This window comes from Ictalurus furcatus, chromosome 4 (assembly GCF_023375685.1).
Source record: "Ictalurus furcatus strain D&B chromosome 4, Billie_1.0, whole genome shotgun sequence".
NCBI lineage: Eukaryota > Metazoa > Chordata > Actinopteri > Siluriformes > Ictaluridae > Ictalurus > Ictalurus furcatus.
Genome location: NC_071258.1, coordinates 11,082,650 through 11,100,629, shown reverse-complemented (window position 1 = coordinate 11,100,629; position 17,980 = coordinate 11,082,650). Strand labels below are relative to the sequence as shown.

The window sequence follows — 17,980 nt, the reverse complement described above, 5'->3', positions numbered from 1 at the left end:
TTAAAACCTCGCTGCTTGGGGGTCTTCGGTTCTACCCTGAGTTTGGGTTCCTGTCTGTGTGGAGTTTCTCTGCATGTTCTCCCTGTAGCTTTGTGACTTTCCTCCAGGTTATCTTTCATGTGCGTGTGTGTGTGTGTGTGTGTGTGTGTGTTTGTGTGTGTGTGTGTGTGTGTGTGTGTGTGTGTGTGTGATGACCACCGGTTCATCTGCTGCATGTTTTCCCCCTTCACACCAGTGTTCCCAGGATAGACTCTGGATTCACTGCGGCCCTGAGCAGGATGGAGCTGTTAAAGAAGATGACTGATTGAACAAAATTAACACTGAACAGTTCTTTATGTCAATTTTGATTATTGTTTTTTTATTAACTCACCATAGGCTTGAATGTAGGTTAAAATTTATTTTTTTAAAATCTAGGGTAAGAGTATAGCATTTGATTCTTCTCAGAAATGGGGCATGATGCAGTATATAAATCACAATAATTGTGGAATCTCCAAATAAATTTATTGAAATACAATTCCTACAGAGTGCAAAGTGCCCCTTTGGTTGTGGCAGAGCAACGGTCAGCCACATTTATGAGTTGTACACAGCTTTGCTTCAAGGCACACAGACATGTGACTTGTGTAAGCATGTCAAGGACATCACATCCCCCCCCCCCACCCCCCACCCCCCCAGTCCTGAGTACAGAATGTAGTTAAGCTCATAAAGCTCCCTGTGTTACTGTTTTCACTTCACCATAAGTGCGTCATACATAATAAGCCACACTATTGCAAAAGTTTGTTGACATTCATAAGACATTCATTTACACATAAAATGTAAATCAAGTATTGTAAATTTGTATTGTCAAGTTGTTCAAAGTACGAGTGAAAAGTGATGCTGGCTCAAATTGAAGCTCCTCAATGGAACCGTTTCAGTCAATGATCGGTTCAAGGAGCAGGGAGTCCTTCTTAGTACAAATAAATTGTCCACATCTGTGTCTTTATCAGTACATTAAAGTTATTTAATACTGTTGAGAATAAGACTCTGAGCACAGGGATCATATGGACCACGAGATGTTGGCTGTGTGCTCTTTGGCCTTCATCCTGAGGACAGCGATGCTGGACGACCGTCTCTCAAACTCAGGCTTGCTCTCGAATGCTGCATGCCCATTTGGCGCTGGGGCCAAAAGCGAATCAGTAAAGAAGTTGTTGAGGGAGACAGGATTGACACCAAACTGGTTCTGCTGGTGGTTGGGGAAGCTAATGTAATTGTGTTCAGGGGCTCGTGGTGAGTGGGGGTACGGAGATGGTACACACGGTGGAGAACCACGTGGAAGCATGCAGGAGGAAACCACTGAGCCACCAGGGGTTGGAGCTGGCCACAAGTTATTGGGTATCTGTTTGGAGTTTAAAAAAAAATGTCACAAAAATTTCAATGATACAGAGACTATATCTCTTTTAGTCTGTACTGCAGTAAATGAGCACAAGTACACTGCCAGTTAAAAGTTTAGGGACGTGTGAATGATTTTACATTTTATGACAATTTATCCACTTAATCAATTAAATAGGTGTTCAATCAAACACCGATATCTTTATATTAAAGGATTTGCAAATTGTAAAGGGAATAATTAGTGCTTTTATAAAGACAAGTACAGTTATTGTAAAACTGTATGTTACTGTTAACCTAGATTTGTCTTGATTTGGTTGCTATTAGTTGTGTGCTAATTGCCTAATTAGAGCGATCAAGACAGACCTATGTTTTGTCCTATAAAATAGTGTTACGGTTTTTTCCCTGTTAACTTAGTCCAATTTCTAGAGTATTTAACTTGAACCATTTCTAGAAGTTTAGCAAAAAATAATTAATACAAGGGTTCATAAACTTTTGAGTGGCAGTATATTTTCTTAGAATCTACTCAGGTAACTTCAGGGAAATAGATATACTATACAACCCAGTTCCAAAAAAAGTTGGGACGCTGTGTAAAATGTAAATAAAAACAGAATGCAACGATTTGCAAAGCTCATAAACCCATGTATTATTCACAATAGAACATAGAAAACATATCAAATGTTTAAACTGAGGAAATGTACCATGTTAAGGAAAAACAAAGTTAATTTTGAATTTGATGGCCACAGCACGTCTCAAAAAAGTTGGGACGGGGCAACAAAAGGCTGGAAAAGAAAGTGTTACTAAAAAGAAACAGCTGGAGGTTAATTGGCAACAGGTCAGTAACATGATTGGGTATAAAAAGAGTTTTACACTGCATTCCAACTTTTTTTGGAATTGGGGTTGTATGACATCAGAAAACAACTTATGAGCTATCTACAGGGAAACAAAAATGTCAGAAAACAAAATGTCTGAATGCAATAGGCCATTAGAGATCTAGCCTGTTCAGTTGCAGTCAGTCTCAAAGAATGTAAATTAACTATTAACACTATAAATATAAAGGTAGGCACTATAGTTTACATAAAATAATTCATGTACAACCCAGAAATCATGTAAACTGTAAAGGTGTTGAGCACTGTCTGCATTTTTTTTATAGTTCCATTAGCACTGAACAGAATTAGCATTTACTAGTTTGTTGTTGATTTTTTTCCAGGCCTATTTTCTGAAACATTCAGGATGAATTTTAATGAGTTGTGTATGTATACTATTATCACCAAAGATTCCATTTTAGGTTATTTCATAATCTTTTTTTTTTTTTTTTTTTTTTTTTTTAATGAAACTGAGCTAATCACTGAACAAAAATCTCAACAACAAAAAAATCTGAAGAAAAAAAATCTGTCACCTAGCCACCTAGCGTCTTCGTTTACTGTGCTATCCTCAGCGACTGTATTATAGCCTATTTCAATCATTTCACAAGTACTGTGATTTATATGGGCTACAGTATATAAAAAATAAATAAAAGCTACAGTCAATTTTAAATGTTTCTCTTGTAGGCCTATTGTCCTAACACCACTGCAGTGCAAAGATAATTGTTCAGCGATGGCTATTACAGCAGTATAATCTTAACTCTATAATACTTTTGGGCCCGGAAATTCTTACTTCAAATTACTGAAATACTAGAAATGCAGTGTAGTATGGATAGATAACTATAACAGAAGCTAAAACAGACGTTGCTTACACTAGAAATGCCAGAATATGTGGTTATAAACACGGCTCAGCAAAATAAATTAGGGGAAGAGCTGCAACCTAGTGAGTAATGAATATAGCTAGCCAATATTTTCAAAAGTAGTGTGCAAAACCTATATTATACTTTTGAGTATATTAAAAAAAAATAATAATAAACTATCAAAAACCCGCTCTATAAAATCAGATATAGCCTGGAGGTTAGAATTAGTGGGGAAAAGTTTACTCGCTGAGATAATAGCTATAAATAGCCTATAGCAACGTCTATTATTGTATCAAGAACACTGCCTTTTACTACGTTAGGTGTCGGAAATGTTACATTTTAGCATCTTTTAGGAGTTACAATTTGTCACCTGTAAATCCACATTTAAACATGGTACAGTAGTTTGCTCTGCCGAAACAAACCAAAAACAAAGTAGTAAGTGCTAACGGCGTTCAGTTCTAAAATTACTTAAAAGACTTAATGAAATGTGTTTCTGCACATCACCTGATCCATAGACTCTCATCACAACAGGATTTTTTTTTTAATTCCCTGTCAAATGTGTAACATCTCACTGAGCTTAATGCACAAATGACCTACAATAGCTTTTTGAAAAAGGCAGTGATTTTCGCAATGTGTAAAAAGAGCAGTTTTATAAATGATTTTAATAAACGAATAAACAGCTACACTTGCCTGTGAGTAGCTGTCTGTCCTGGGCAGCACTGAAATGTCATATGTGGCTGCGAAATGACTTTTAGCCTGCTGGATCTGTCCATAGCGCTCCCTCTTTCTCCACTTCGCCCTTCTGTTCTGAAACCACACCTTCATAAATTGAAAGGGGAAAACACATAATTAACAGATCGTTATTTAGGCATGAGGAATAGGCATATATTAATAATAACATTAATAATTCTGCACGTGAGCTTTAAATGCGATTCTTGTCATCCTTTTAAAACCAACCTCCGTCTTTTATACAGTAAATTCATCACTTTTATTATTTCTGGTAATACTGCATTATAGACCGACTTTCCTGCATGCTTTAAACATACACCTTTTGACATTCAAGCTCAAAACATGCCATTATTCCTTAGCTTTTGGGAATAGTTGAACGCATATTGTGTGCGCCATTTCTGGAGTCTGCATGGAGGCCTATAGGTGCATTTTACATATAGTTTTGCATGAACATATGTATTTTACATCTATGTTTACTCCTATTTTACTGCTTCGAATTCCAGTCGAACGTGGGTGTATCATGCGAGGCAATAATCCAAAATCAAAAAGAAATTAAGTTTGATTTTTTTTTTTCATGAACCCATCTGCCTCCAGACCTGCGTTAAAGAAGTGCATTATTAGTGTTAGCGCAGGCAAGCCAAGAAGAACGGGCAAATATTGTCCTGTGGTTAGAAACGAACTACTGTCGTGAATCTGGAGCGAATTACATCTCAGAGAATTCCGAACAGAGGATGCAAACAGGTTCAACGCAGTGATATGCAGGTTATAAATTATTAGAAAATATTTATACTTATGCAACATTCATGAAGGGAAATAAAAATTTTGGAACCATATTTTTTCGTTATGCTATTCATATTTGACTTTTTTTTTTTATTTGTAACAAGTAAATAACATAACTAAAAAAAATCTCTCATTTATTTTGTCCTAAGGGTGTGCAAACTTTTGCAGTCAGCCGCGAACTGAAGGAAATGTTTGTTACTTTGATCAACGTTGTTTTAAAAATGCGCTTTATAAAAAAAAATATTTATTAATAATTACCTATATAAAAATCAGCGTAGGCCTGTGTATAAGAGAGAATTTTTTGTTCATTTGTTTTTGTAATAAATTGTGAGGCATGCATGCATGAGATTTAAGAGCACACCTATCTCAGTACCTGCACTCTGGCCTCGGTGAGCTCGGTACGCATGGCCAGCTGTTCCCGCACGTACACATCTGGATAATGTGTTTTCTGGAAGACTTTTTCTAACTCCTCGAGTTGGGCGCTCGTGAACGTGGTCCGGTGGCGTCTCTTTTTGCTGCTGGACACGTTGCTGTCACACTTTTCGCCAATGTCGTTTAAGTCGGTTTTGTCCCGAGCTGTTGTCCCCGGTGATGTCCTCACACCGCAGCGCTCATCCAGCGGCCCCGTGAGCTCCGCGTGTCCGCCGCCGTCATCCGCCTTCGCACTGCAATAATGAGGAGCTGCTGCTGATGTGGAGAAATACAGCATATGTTAATATATATATATATATATATATATATATATATATATATATATATATATATATATATATATATATATATACACAAAACAAAAAATATATAAAGAAATAATAATAATAATAATAATAATAATAATAATAACTACTGTCAAGTCATCAGGTCACTGATTAAGTATTAGGCCTATATAAACTTTATCACGGCTTTAGATGATAAACGGATACCTATAATCAACTATCACACGTCCAACAATAACCCTATGTCTACATTACCAGAAATCTATCATAATATATACACATAATAGACTACTCTGGACTGCTAAATAGCTTCCTTTTAGTAGACCACAAATTAGTAGACTTCAGTAGTAAAGAGAAGGCTAATAAAGTTACTAATATGGCCTATTTCAAAGTATACTAACAGAGTATAGCCTAATATAATAAACATAATAAGTATCTATAAGTAACCTAGATTGCACGAAGGTCAAAAATATTAAACATTAAACCATTAATTGCTAGGTTTTACAACGTACTACATAAAATAAGAAAATCTAATTGAGTCTATATAGGCATTTATATAATGGTTTTCATGATGAGCAGGTAGTCTGTGAGTTATTAATATTCGCAATTCGAACTTTTCAAATTGGTTATCTGATACATATTTTTTAACGACAGATGTAAAGACTTTGTTATAGTAGGGCATACTATGTGTAACTTTGTAATATTGGATTAAAAAATAAATAAATACATACAATTCAGTCTTGGGGAATTGCAATAAAACATAATATACCAAGATCAGCCATTTCAACGGTTAAATGAAATTGTGTAAGAGTACAATGGACTAAACTATATGAAATCTGCAAGCACACACACACACACACACACACACACACACACACACACACCACAAGATCAGTGTTAATCAATGATTAATCAAAAGGTGTTAGTTAAACACTTATTTTGCTATGTGCAGCAATGCAAGCGGGACAATTCTTCAGCTTCAGCTTCAGTCTATATTTCAGTGTAAACAAATGAAGCTTCCAACACTTTCAGAAATAAAAAAAACCTAACTTGTATTTTCCTTTCTCATTTTTTACTTTCAGTAGGCCTGTGTCTGTAACCTAGTATATGTGGTTTATCTTTAATTATACTTTAGAGTAGTGGTCCTAAAAATCCAATTATGTCCCTTAAGCTATTTGTTGTTGTTGTTGTTGTTGTTTTATTACAGTTGTCAGGTAAAAGATAAAGGTACACAACATGTCCACATTACTGTACCACCCAAAAGACAAGGAAGAGTACTGCACCTTTATTGATTGAAATTAGGATTCTTTAAGGAAGAATCTTTGCAACAGGCTTCCTGAAGTAAGATTTAAAGAAAAGACAACCCAAAGGGGTTGATTGTTTTCAGAGTGTAGTCCTATTGCTCAATAAAGTGCAGGCCTATAATCAAAATACTAATTTGTAATTTCTGGTAAAATGTTTATACAAATATTATGGTGTACCATCAGATGCGTGGCATTCACCGCCCATAAAAGCCTTACATAGGCCCTAGAAAATGATGTAGTAAGACATAATAAACCCAGTACTGTCTGAGAAAATGCTAAAAAAAAAAAAAAAAAAACTAACTCACAGGTTTGGTTGTCACATGGAGAGGATCTGTCCAGAATGCTGTGGTGCTCGGTGTTTTGCAGTGTGTAATGCTGACTGCTCTTGCTGGAGCTCTTGCTGTAGTACTGCATGCTCTCTAAAGGCTCCATGAGCGGCTCCAGGTAAAAGTCTGTCCCCTTCCCTGCTTCACACTTCAGTGGGAACTTGTCCGTCATGTAGTCCATCATGGTCCGCTGGCTTTCAGCTCTGACGCGCAAAAGTGCACTAAAGTAGTTTTATTAATCGTAAACACGACTGGAGCCAGTGGTTTTCGCAGACCGTCAATTTGTCTTTCTTTAAAGTGACCGAGAGGCTCAGTGTCTCTTTATATGGCAGAGCAAAAGGAGCTCCCAGCATTTGAATATGGAGAACTTGAAACTCCACCCATGACCCACATGCAAGCGCAGAGATTTAGGAAACTCTGAAACAGTTACAATTAGACTTACACTGCTCGTGGTCTGTTTAGACATCTGGAGTGTTTTCTGGCTGTCTAAGCTTCTTAGTAAAAGTGCGTTAAGCTCAGTATTCAGTCAGTGGATGGGAATAACCATGCTAAGGAATCATGGAATAAATAGTCTGTTTTCGACCTGCAAACTGAGTCAGATTCTGTAGAAACGAACAAAAAAGTTCAAATAAAATTGACTGCAATATTTTAATATTATCATGGGCTTACTATTACGAAAGTAGCACTACAGCCTATTATTATTATTATTATTATTATTATTATTATTATTATTATTAATATTATAAGTAAAAGTAAAATACGCACAAATAATAAATAGGCTATCATTATTGTTGTTGTTGTTGTTTTTGCTGCTGTTGTTATTGTTGTTGCCGGTGTTGTTGCATACACATGAATTCATCTTGTTTTTATTTTTGCTCATTATGTTTCTTGTAATCGTGAGAAACAGTTGGTTCTAGTTTTATGCACAGCGCAGCATAAAACTGTTTCTAATTCTTTTTCATCTATATACTTACTTACTGTATTAGTGTGATTATTTTATATCACACACTGAACCACCCAGCAACGATATCAATATAAATGGCTATAGAGTATACGAAAAATTCAAACCCACTTACTTCCTTCACAATAAGTCATAAATAAAGGCGCTATATACTTTGTGCGTTTTACACACACCTCAGTCCTGGAACCACGCTGTTCAGGCTTATGATGAGAAAATATGAGGTCCACTGTAGAGATCTTTATCGGTTAATAGTATATATATATATATATATATATATATATATATATAACTTTTTAAAAAAAAAAAGACATTTATTTATTAATTTATTTTTAGATATTTCGGAGGTATAATATTGATAGCATGACCTATGCATTATTTCATAAGCCACACTATCACTATTATACTACTGAAATTTACATTTGCATGTCAATTTAGAACACTGGGTCAGAGTGGCCCGCGGTGCCAAGTACCTGAACGCCGGGCTGTGACCCTGTAACACTGATATCTGATAGCGCATATTCCCTATAAGCAGCTTTTATAAAAGAGATCACACGTCGAGAAGCTCTTTCTCATTTAGCGGTAAATCGTACCACCTGCCACTCCAGTCATATCCACTGAACAAAGCCGAGGCTTACAGGATGTCACTCCACTGCAAAGCAAAATAAATAGCATGCTCTTAAGTAGCAGGGAGCTTTCTGATGTGGCGTTAGGACTCACGCTGAGGAGAAAATGCGAGAAGTTCGTGGAGGTGCGTTTAAAAAAAAATTTGGTCTTCAGATTGTTGATTGAAAAAGTTACCCGAAAGATTCATTTCACCAATTTCACCAAATTTCATGACAATAAAGATACTCAATTCTCTGTTCAGTCTCTCAAGTTCATTTCACAAGTTCATTTCATTATTATTATTAGTAGTAGTAGTAGTAGTAGTAGTAGTAGAAGTAGTAGTAAGGTATTTAGTGCACTTTAAATTCAGAACGAGAAAAAGGGTAGTATTTAAATGACAGAATCAATTAGCTTCTAATGTTTATTTTAAATTTTACTACTTAAATACTTTTAATATATGTATGTATTTAAGATTAATAATACATGAATTTGTTGCAATAAAAATATTGTTGAGTTCCAAAGTAAAATAAAATATAAGTTCAGCTTAAACTAAACTAAAAACTTGAGCTAAGCCATTATAGTCTGCTGATTATTGAAAATAGTTATTTTCTTGTGATTAAAAAAATAAACAAACAAATAAATGATTAGTATTGTTGTTGTTGTTGTTGTTGTTGTTGTTGTTGTAAATAATAAAATAATATATAAAAAAGATATGCCTTTTACAGAGTGCACCCATTATATTCAGCTGATGCGTTGAAACTCAGTACAGATTCATTTACAGTGGTTTGTACTCTAATGCTGGATAAGCTGGGGATCTGGGTAAGTGTGCCACTCTGGTTTGTATACACACTCTACCAGTCGCTTAAGAAGGCCTAATTAAAACAATAATAAACTATACAGAGCAGCTGCATATACAGGGCCAGTCACAAACACATGTACTGAGATGTGTATTAAGTTCCTGCAAAGCCCCCTGCACTTCTTCTCAACACACCTCATCTATGATAGAAAAAAAATCCTTTTACATTTTATTTCTCCTGTAAAGTTTCTGGGTAATGAAATATGAATGTAAGCCATTAGAAAGCAAAACAAAGCTACAGCGGGCTTTATTACTTTAAAGCATCTTCCTTAAACCTGTACACCCTATGCTGTCTCCAGTAATTATGAGGATTAGATCTCTTGGTTTTGGCTCTTGTGCTGTCCTTGGACAGTGAGTAATGTGAATCATTCTCCAGTGACAGGGGTTAGCCCAGACTGCCAATCTCCAATATAATCAGGTTTTTTCATGAGGGCAAATGGAAATGTATACTGTTCACCTCAAAGGCTGTGCTGTCATGAACTTTCAGAGCCATACAGAGATAGCAATCTCATTTTAGTAACCCCAAATGAATTTCCAGCATTCTTCATTTTTAGAACATGAAGAAAGAATTCAACTATCAAAAGCAATTAGTCTTCATGTGGCATATTTACAAATAATTGTTCATATGAGCACAGAACAGAATTACCCAGCTGTAGCTTGTCTTAATATAGTTTTAGAAGTGCTAGTGTGTATAAAGCAGTATGCATAAATCTTCTCCTGTACTGTTGGTGGAAATGTAATAGGTGGCCAGGCATTTTAGCACGGTGTGTGCACGAATCTGACACACAGCCAAAACCCTATTTGACCAAAAACCCTAAACATAAGTAAAGCACATGAAAGTGGAGGGAAGAACATCAATATCCTACATGTTGTGCACTAATACAATACCCTACATCTCTACTACAGGTTTGTTTTTGCACAAATTCTCTTATAAGGTTTGAGCTGCTGTCCAGACAGTCACAGTGCTTGAACCACTGTGTTTAGGCACTCACTGATTTCTGACTGAAAATTCACATTGTGAAATTAATAAAAGCCTAAATGTGAGACTAATCACTAAGGTAATGCATACATTCGATCATATTTGTCTTGTTTGATAAAATGTTAGTGATTTATACTTTAATGACTTAGTTATTAGAGTAGAAATTTGTGCAAAAGATTTTATTGACCACCAATAAATAAATGTACTTAATTTTTTTACCTTAACTGAAACACAAAGAAATCTGTGTATCTATCTATCTATCTATCTATCTATAAATATATAGAGGCAGTCAGGTATTCATATGATATCTGTTGATATTTGATAAAGTCCATGATGCCATGTATCCTAACAAAATGTCCAGGTCCTCTGGCAAAAAAACAGCCAGAAAACATTAAAGAGCCACCACCATATTTAACCGTGGGCATGAGGTACTTTTCCATATGGCTACCTCTCTGTGTGCACCAAAACCACCTCCGGTGTTTATTGCCAAAAAGCTCTATTTTGATTTCATCTGACCATAGAACCCAATCCCATTTGAAGTTCCAGTAATGTCGGGCAAACTGAAGACGCTTGAGTTTGTTTTTGAATGAGTGTAGAAGCTTTTTTTATTAAAACCCTTTCAAACAACTTGTGGTGATGTAGGTGACTTCAGATTGTAGTTTTGGAGACTTTCTGACCCCAAGACGCAACTATCTTCTGCAATTCTCCAGCTGTGATCCTTGGAGATTTTTTGGCCTCTCAAACCATCCTCTTTACAGTGCATTGAGACAATATAGACACACATCCTCTTCCAGGTTGATTCAAAACATTTCCTGTTGACTGGAACTTAATTATTGACCTGATGTTGGAAATGGGCATTTTCAATGCTTGAGCTATATTCTTATAGCTACTACCCATTTTGTGAAGCTCAACCATCTTTTGCCACACATCACAGCTATATTCCTTGGTCTTACCCATTGTTTCAAATGACTAAGTGAATTTGGCCTATGTGTTACCTCATATTCATGGTTGAACTAAAAAAAATATATAAAATATTAATGGGAATATACTTCAAATATATTTTTCTCATATGAATTCATAGGGGTGCCGATAATTGTTGTACACCTATATTTAGCAAAGATGCTTTTTGGTAAACCTTTTTGGTATATATATGTATGTATGTATTTACCAAAAAGGTTTTTATATATATATATATATATATATATATATATATATATATATATATATATATATATATATATATATATATATATATACATAAAGCTCAACTGCTTTAGAGGAAGAATGAGCTGCTTCCTATTGCCTGCTATTGTTTGTATATTAAGCATGTCATTCGAAAATGGTTTCTACACACTCCACAGTTTGCCATGGTCACTGATATTTGAGAATAACACACATCCTGGGACTGCCTGCAGATATTTGGGTTATACCTCATCCAAGGCTTTTAATTAATTTACAGCGGAAGAAGCTGAATTTTAGTGAAACAGAAGCTGCAGGAAATTTCAGAGGAGACTGAATGTGCGTCGTAAGGCTTATTAGAGCTTATTAGGGTTTAAAGCGCTTTAGCGGAAAAAAAAAAAAAAAAAACACATCCATCATTCTCAGAACATGCATACAACCACGTGTAAATAAATGTACAAGGCATTGGAAAAATTATTGTCTTTTTCTTGCAGTAAGGTTATTTTAACTTGTTTGCTTTAGACCTCTTCTTGCCTCCTCCCCAGCCTCCACTCAGCAGCACTGGATTATCTCGGAATGAGATTCTCTCCTTTTGAGATGGAGCCAAGGTGACTCTTTGAGGAGACAGCATTTCTTTCTCTGTGAAAACAGAATCAGATTTGTCACACAAAACCGCCAGCTGGAACCAGAAATAGTGTTCCTATACATCTGCCCAGCATGGCATAAACATAAATCAAAGGTTTTTGCTCCAAAAGCACTAATGCGTTAATGCACTTTTGCCACAGCCTTGCCAAGACCTCCATGGCCACAACGTCATCGCACAGATCCACAGCTCTCTGCAGGCTGAGTGTCAGGCCCTTGGGCTGCCAGCTTCAGAGCATGTCAGAGCTGCTTCCATTGCTGTGTGTGTGTTTAATGCAGATCTTTTTAAACACAGGCAACAAAGTGAGCTCTTTTCTGTGGCTGATGTGTTCCACATGTACAGGCCCAGTGAGGATGGAGCAGGGACATGTTCATACTGCAGGTAGCGCAGCACTTCGACACACACTGTAGATACTGAAAAACATACTGTACCTCAACACACTTCTACACGCTCAGAGAGGATACAGCGCTAACTGTCATCAACTGACTTTACCATTAATGAGCAAATGATGCTGAGCACACATTCTGTATCTTCAGCACATCAAAAAATGTTATATATAATTTACAAATATATAACTCCTCATACACTTTACAGGTTTAAGTCACTCTATAATATGCAGATTTTTTTAAAAAAAAAAAAAAGAAAGAAAGAAAGAAAGAAAGAAAAGAAAGAAAGAAAACCAGATTTAAACTTTGCATGCCTTTTTAAAATGCACATGAAGCACAAACTGTAGACAATTGCTTTTTTTTAAAAAAAGTCACATGTTGCTGTCCTGCCACACATGCTTAACTGCTATGTATGCAGTCATTTTGCTTGCGTTAGCTCTGGAAAGGGACAAAATCAAGACATTAAAAACGCACCTCAGGATATTTCCTCTAGTGGAGTAAAGAAAATATTTGTAACTCTATTAAATGTGTGGTGGTTAACGTGTGGCATGAATGTTATAGAAAAGGGCTATTCAACTTGGTAGGTGGGCCAAAGTTAAAATAAAACATGTTGGAAAGGTGGGTCAGTCAGTCTACCCATCCTATATATGACTATATTTATATATAGCAAGCATTCACAAAGAGTCCGTCAGTAAGTAGTAAGCTTAATAAGTGTGTGTGTGCATATAATGTGTATGCGTGTGTGTGAATATTTATATTTATATATATATATATATATATATATATATATATATATATATATATATATATATATATATATATATATACGAATGTGTACTAAGCAATGATAAAAAAAAAATCTCCATATATTAATCCATATGCAAAGTTAAATTCAGTAAATGCATTTATCATGGTATAGCACAGTGCTGGATGTGGATTAAAGCAAGGATTGCAGGTAACCCACTAAAATATTGCAAGGGAACACACAAATTATTGTTGAGGATAGCACAAGCATTTTTGCGAGAAAACATACAAATTATTGTTAAGGATAGCACAAGCATTTCTTTAAAAAAAAAAAAAAAGAAGAAGAAGAAGAAGAAGAAGATATCATACCATGACCCTTTATGGGCTCAGTAGTTATCTAATTAGTTTAGTAGTTTCCTTCACATTTTTTATAGGTCATTTGAATCATAGTGTGTAATGTTTCTTTTATGCAATCAGTGTTGCCGTTTATAAATAAAGGGCTGTATTTTAAATTGATTTTCTCGTCAACATTCTCATGTACCTATGTGACAGAACAACAAGTGTCATGTGTATAAGTGCACATCCTCGTGGATTTCATTTCGAAATCATCAGAATCTAATTTAGCTTAGTTAGAAACAACAGTGCTGTGCCTTCAGCTCTGTGAATCACTGTGTTAAATCTGCTGAGTGCAGCTTGTGTCCCTGAGTAGCATCTTTGTCAATAAGGAGACTAATCTAAAGCCTGTATGACAGAGATGCCACTTATTCAGGGTGAACTGAGACCTGCTTCCTGCTGAGAGACTGACATATCACACTGACCATCACCTGATTGACCCTGACATCTCCCAGTCCAGCTTAGCCCTTTACTCACTCGCGCACACACACACACACACACACACACACACACACACACAAAGACTGCTATAAAAGCAGCAAAATGATTGCACATGCTATGAATCAATACTATGAATCAAAATGACAATACTAATATACTTTTTTTTTGTGCCACTTTATGACCTTTATTATTAAATTTTACATCATCATGTGAAGCCTACAGCTAATTACTACTGAATTATAAATTCTAGCTTAAAGTGACATATCTGGCATCCAGCATATAGCTAAACTATATGAGCCAATGACATAAATAACTTTGCTGGAAGACTGATAAGCAATAACTATTTTCCATGCCTTTCCACACTGTTTTAGAAATAATTCATGGGACATCTGATCTCAAACCTCAATGTGAGTTTTCTCAACATTAATTATCTTGTTACAGTGGCACCTGTCAAGGGGTGGGATATATTAGGCATCAAGTGAACAGCCTGTTCTCAAACTTGATGTGCTGTAAGTAGGAAAAGTGGGCAAGCGTAAGAATCTGAGCGACTTTCACAAGTGCAAAGGACAACTGGATCAGAGCATCACCAAAACCGCAGGTCTTGTGGGGTGGTCTCGGTGGTATTCAGTGGTTAGGGCCTACTAAAAATGGTCCAAGGAATCACAACTGGCAAACCAACGACAGGGTCATGTGCGCCAAGGCTCATTTATGCACATGGGGGAGTGAAGGCTAGTCTGTCTAGTATATACATATATTTGATAACTTTGTTGTTTATTTGAGTTAACTAATTTTGGATTGTTAATAATTTCTACAATTTGAGACCCACTTGCATGTCCAGCCGAGTGTGTCCGAGTGTGAGCCTGGTGGTTCTGAGATGAAGAGAAACCAGCACCATCAATCCACAGCCTCATGGCTGAATCTGGAGATTCTCTGTACCCTGTAGAAGCCTGAAAATCCAACACACACACCAGCAAAAAAGATATTACCATAATAACAAAAGCTACTCAGTGCATTTTTCTGTGCACATATTGTTTGGGCATCCCTGAATCATTGTGCTTTTCAGATGTTAAATCAAGGTCCTTACCACAAGCTGAACCCTTCCACCATTCAGAATTTCAGGGTCAATCTCCGGCAGGAAATGATCACTAGAAATGTGCAGGTAAAGTTACCAGACTAGTACTTTAACAAATTATGTTGCTTATACAATATAATATAGAATCATGCTGTCCTGTGTAAATTGTAATCTGATTAAGTATTATTCCATCAGTTGTAGATCAGAAAATTCTCATCATGCATGACATACTCACCTCACGGAGGAGGCAGAGCTTCTCCGGCACGGCACGGCTTGTGTTTGGAGCCACTGGTAGGTTCTGTGACGTGTCTGGGTTTGCTCTGGCTCTCCTCTCAGTGCCTCCTGAACACTCACGTCTCCTCTGCCATCTACATTTGACATCAAACATCAAACTCAGTTACCAATAAGAATAATTTGTTTGTGTCATGCATGGACCTTGGGCCCCATCGGCACTGAAGTTACCACAGACTTTTATGAAAGACATGGAAAAAAAACATACAATATTCCTGGAGCATGAATTATAGATAAAGAGCCAACACAAGTGAGACTGGAAAATAAAGTTCTATTCAAACTCTTGAACAAAAAAAAAGCTGAATGTTTGACAGACAGTTAACGATGTAGAGTTTACCAAGCCTTGAGAGACCAGTGCAAACAGCATGGCCTGTTTACACTCAAGCTTAGGAGGCCATTTGTTTTGGAAAGCTTTGAGGGGTAATTACTACAACGCTCCAGTGGTGGCTCACTGAGGCAAATAAAGAGGTTTGCTTTCAGTAGGTTTTGTGGTCTCTTTTTAAACCTGCTGAGCTGTAATATTACTTTACCCTGAACTTCCAGAGAGGAAGTAAGCACACGATTTACAGTCAGTGTCAAAGCGCACCACCAGAAAGCTGTAACTCAAAGCAAGAACACAAACTCTCAGTGGAGAACGATGCAGCCAGGGAGGAGTGTCAATCGATTACAACTTCTGACAGCCAAGTGCTGGAACTAATGAGACACTTATTTAAAATCCTTCTCATGGTTTTGCCAAGATGTAAAGAGCAGCTCGGGTTTATGGGTTACAGTCATCATGGGTTAATTGGAAATCCACTAAAAATGTCAAGTGATTAACTTCTCATGCAGAGTTCAAATGGAGGAAGTAGGTAGCACTTAATGGTGCTGAAAAGTCACAAATTGTCTAAAGAGGAAACATTTAGACTAGTCAGATATTTATTAGAGTTATAAATTAATAGCTCCTTCATAGATTTTAAATCGATAACAAAAAAAAGTCCAATTTATATATAACAAAATGCAGTCTGGTGAGGATGTCAGAGAAAAAAACAAAGTGAATTTAGCAGAAGAAATAGAAGTGTCCATTTGTTGTAATTAATATTGCGTGTATGCCTTACTGCTTATGCACATTTCCAAAAATAATCTATACTTTGCTAATGGAATAGTTATGGAATTAAATACATGTATTTATGCAAATGGAACTATTAAATATGCATACATTTACATATTTAATAAAACTAAAAAAGTCAGGTTTTTGGAATATGTTAGAGGTCAAATGAAAAGCCACATTACAATACAATAGAATTGCCTCAGCTTAATGTTGCACAGAATTATATTGCACAACAACTGCACATATCTGCACTTTATACCAATTATAATCAGACTGTTTCTGCCACCCATCTTTATATTCTCACATTATATTTTTAGACTTTTTTTTATCCTTTTTTCTAACTCTGTGTAAATTCTGTTTATGTCACAGACAGCTGTAACAAGCATTTCACTACACGTCGTACTGTGTATGGCTGTGTATGAGACAAATAAAATAAAATTTTTATTTAAATTGAATTTGAATTGAAAATACATATTTCACTGTGAAGAAATGCTTTTATAGATTTTTTATTGATTATTCAATAAACCATCATGTGCTATTATGAAAAATTATTTTGAAAGTAATACTGCTGTAAAAATAAATAAATAAATAAATAAATAAATCTAACATTTATAAGCAGTTTGAGAAAGTCGTGTAATACACATTTTCAAAATAGTGAGGAATTAAAATGTCAAATTTCATGAATGCATGTCATCTAGAAGCTGAGATTACTGATTCTTAATAAATGTTGGTTTTAAATATTTTTTATAGAAAAAATATTTTGAGAAAAATGGTTTGAAATTATAATGTTACTCCATTTTGTTTCCACACTAGCAAGTGTGATTTATAAGGCTTATAAAGAAAATTGCATAGTTATTATTGCATAGCCTTATTATGCACAAGTAAGAAGTCAGGGAACTTACAAGATCATGAATGATAGATTTTACAATAAGAAGCCCTTAATGAAAGTGTATAGTAAGATATACAACCCTTAGTTACTGTGTATACTAGCAAACTCTGGTAATTGCACATTTAAAAATGACGATTCTTAAAGAGTTTAGCTAGAATGAAATTAGACCCCCTCATGCCCCTGATCGCCGCAGCCTCAGGACATCAGAGGCCCCAGGAGTCACGCCTGTTAAGCGTGGCTCTTAAGCACATTAGGTAATATGGAGCTGACTATGGCAGCAACGAAGCAGACATGTCACCATATTAGAGAATCAGCTCTTTCAGCCTCCCCACGTTAAGTCGTCAAAGAGCAATGGGCAGCATACCTGAGGCCACCCTGTCCGCCCCGGAATACAAACACAAGGTCAAACATAGTTTATAGACTTACAAGGGAAATAAAAAAACTGAAATCATGGTTCTAATTACTGTGTTTTCCCAAAGAAGGAAATAATTACTAAGCCTTAATGCTTTGAGAAAG

General features: G+C 35.9%; 2 protein-coding genes across 4 annotated transcripts in view; both read right to left on the bottom strand.

Moving 5' to 3' along the window:
• Window positions 1-673: 673 nt before the first annotated feature.
• Window positions 674-7,527, bottom strand: alx1 (ALX homeobox 1). 2 transcript variants are annotated; one of them, XM_053622945.1, is made up of 4 exons: window positions 6,920-7,527; window positions 4,968-5,281; window positions 3,776-3,904; window positions 674-1,372 (listed from the first exon to the last, which is right to left on the bottom strand). In XM_053622945.1, the coding sequence occupies exons 1-4, from the start codon at window positions 7,122-7,124 to the stop codon at window positions 1,034-1,036; spliced, it is 987 nt and encodes a 328-aa protein (XP_053478920.1). In that variant the 5' UTR covers window positions 7,125-7,527; the 3' UTR covers window positions 674-1,033. The 2 variants fall into 2 exon arrangements, with proteins under 2 accessions (XP_053478920.1, XP_053478921.1); XM_053622946.1 differs by having other exon boundaries at window positions 4,968-5,278.
• Window positions 7,528-11,749: 4,222 nt separating this feature from the next.
• The window catches only part of lrriq1 (leucine-rich repeats and IQ motif containing 1), a 45,783-nt gene continuing 39,552 nt past the window's right edge, over window positions 11,750-17,980 (bottom strand). For both annotated transcript variants that reach the window (XM_053622942.1, XM_053622943.1), the window contains 4 exons: window positions 15,433-15,565; window positions 15,210-15,270; window positions 14,952-15,072; window positions 11,750-12,157 (listed from right to left, as the gene is read on the bottom strand). In XM_053622942.1, the coding sequence (XP_053478917.1) occupies window positions 12,018-12,157; window positions 14,952-15,072; window positions 15,210-15,270; window positions 15,433-15,565 (455 nt within the window). In that variant the 3' untranslated portion in view covers window positions 11,750-12,017. The remainder of the gene's footprint in view (window positions 12,158-14,951; window positions 15,073-15,209; window positions 15,271-15,432; window positions 15,566-17,980) is intronic.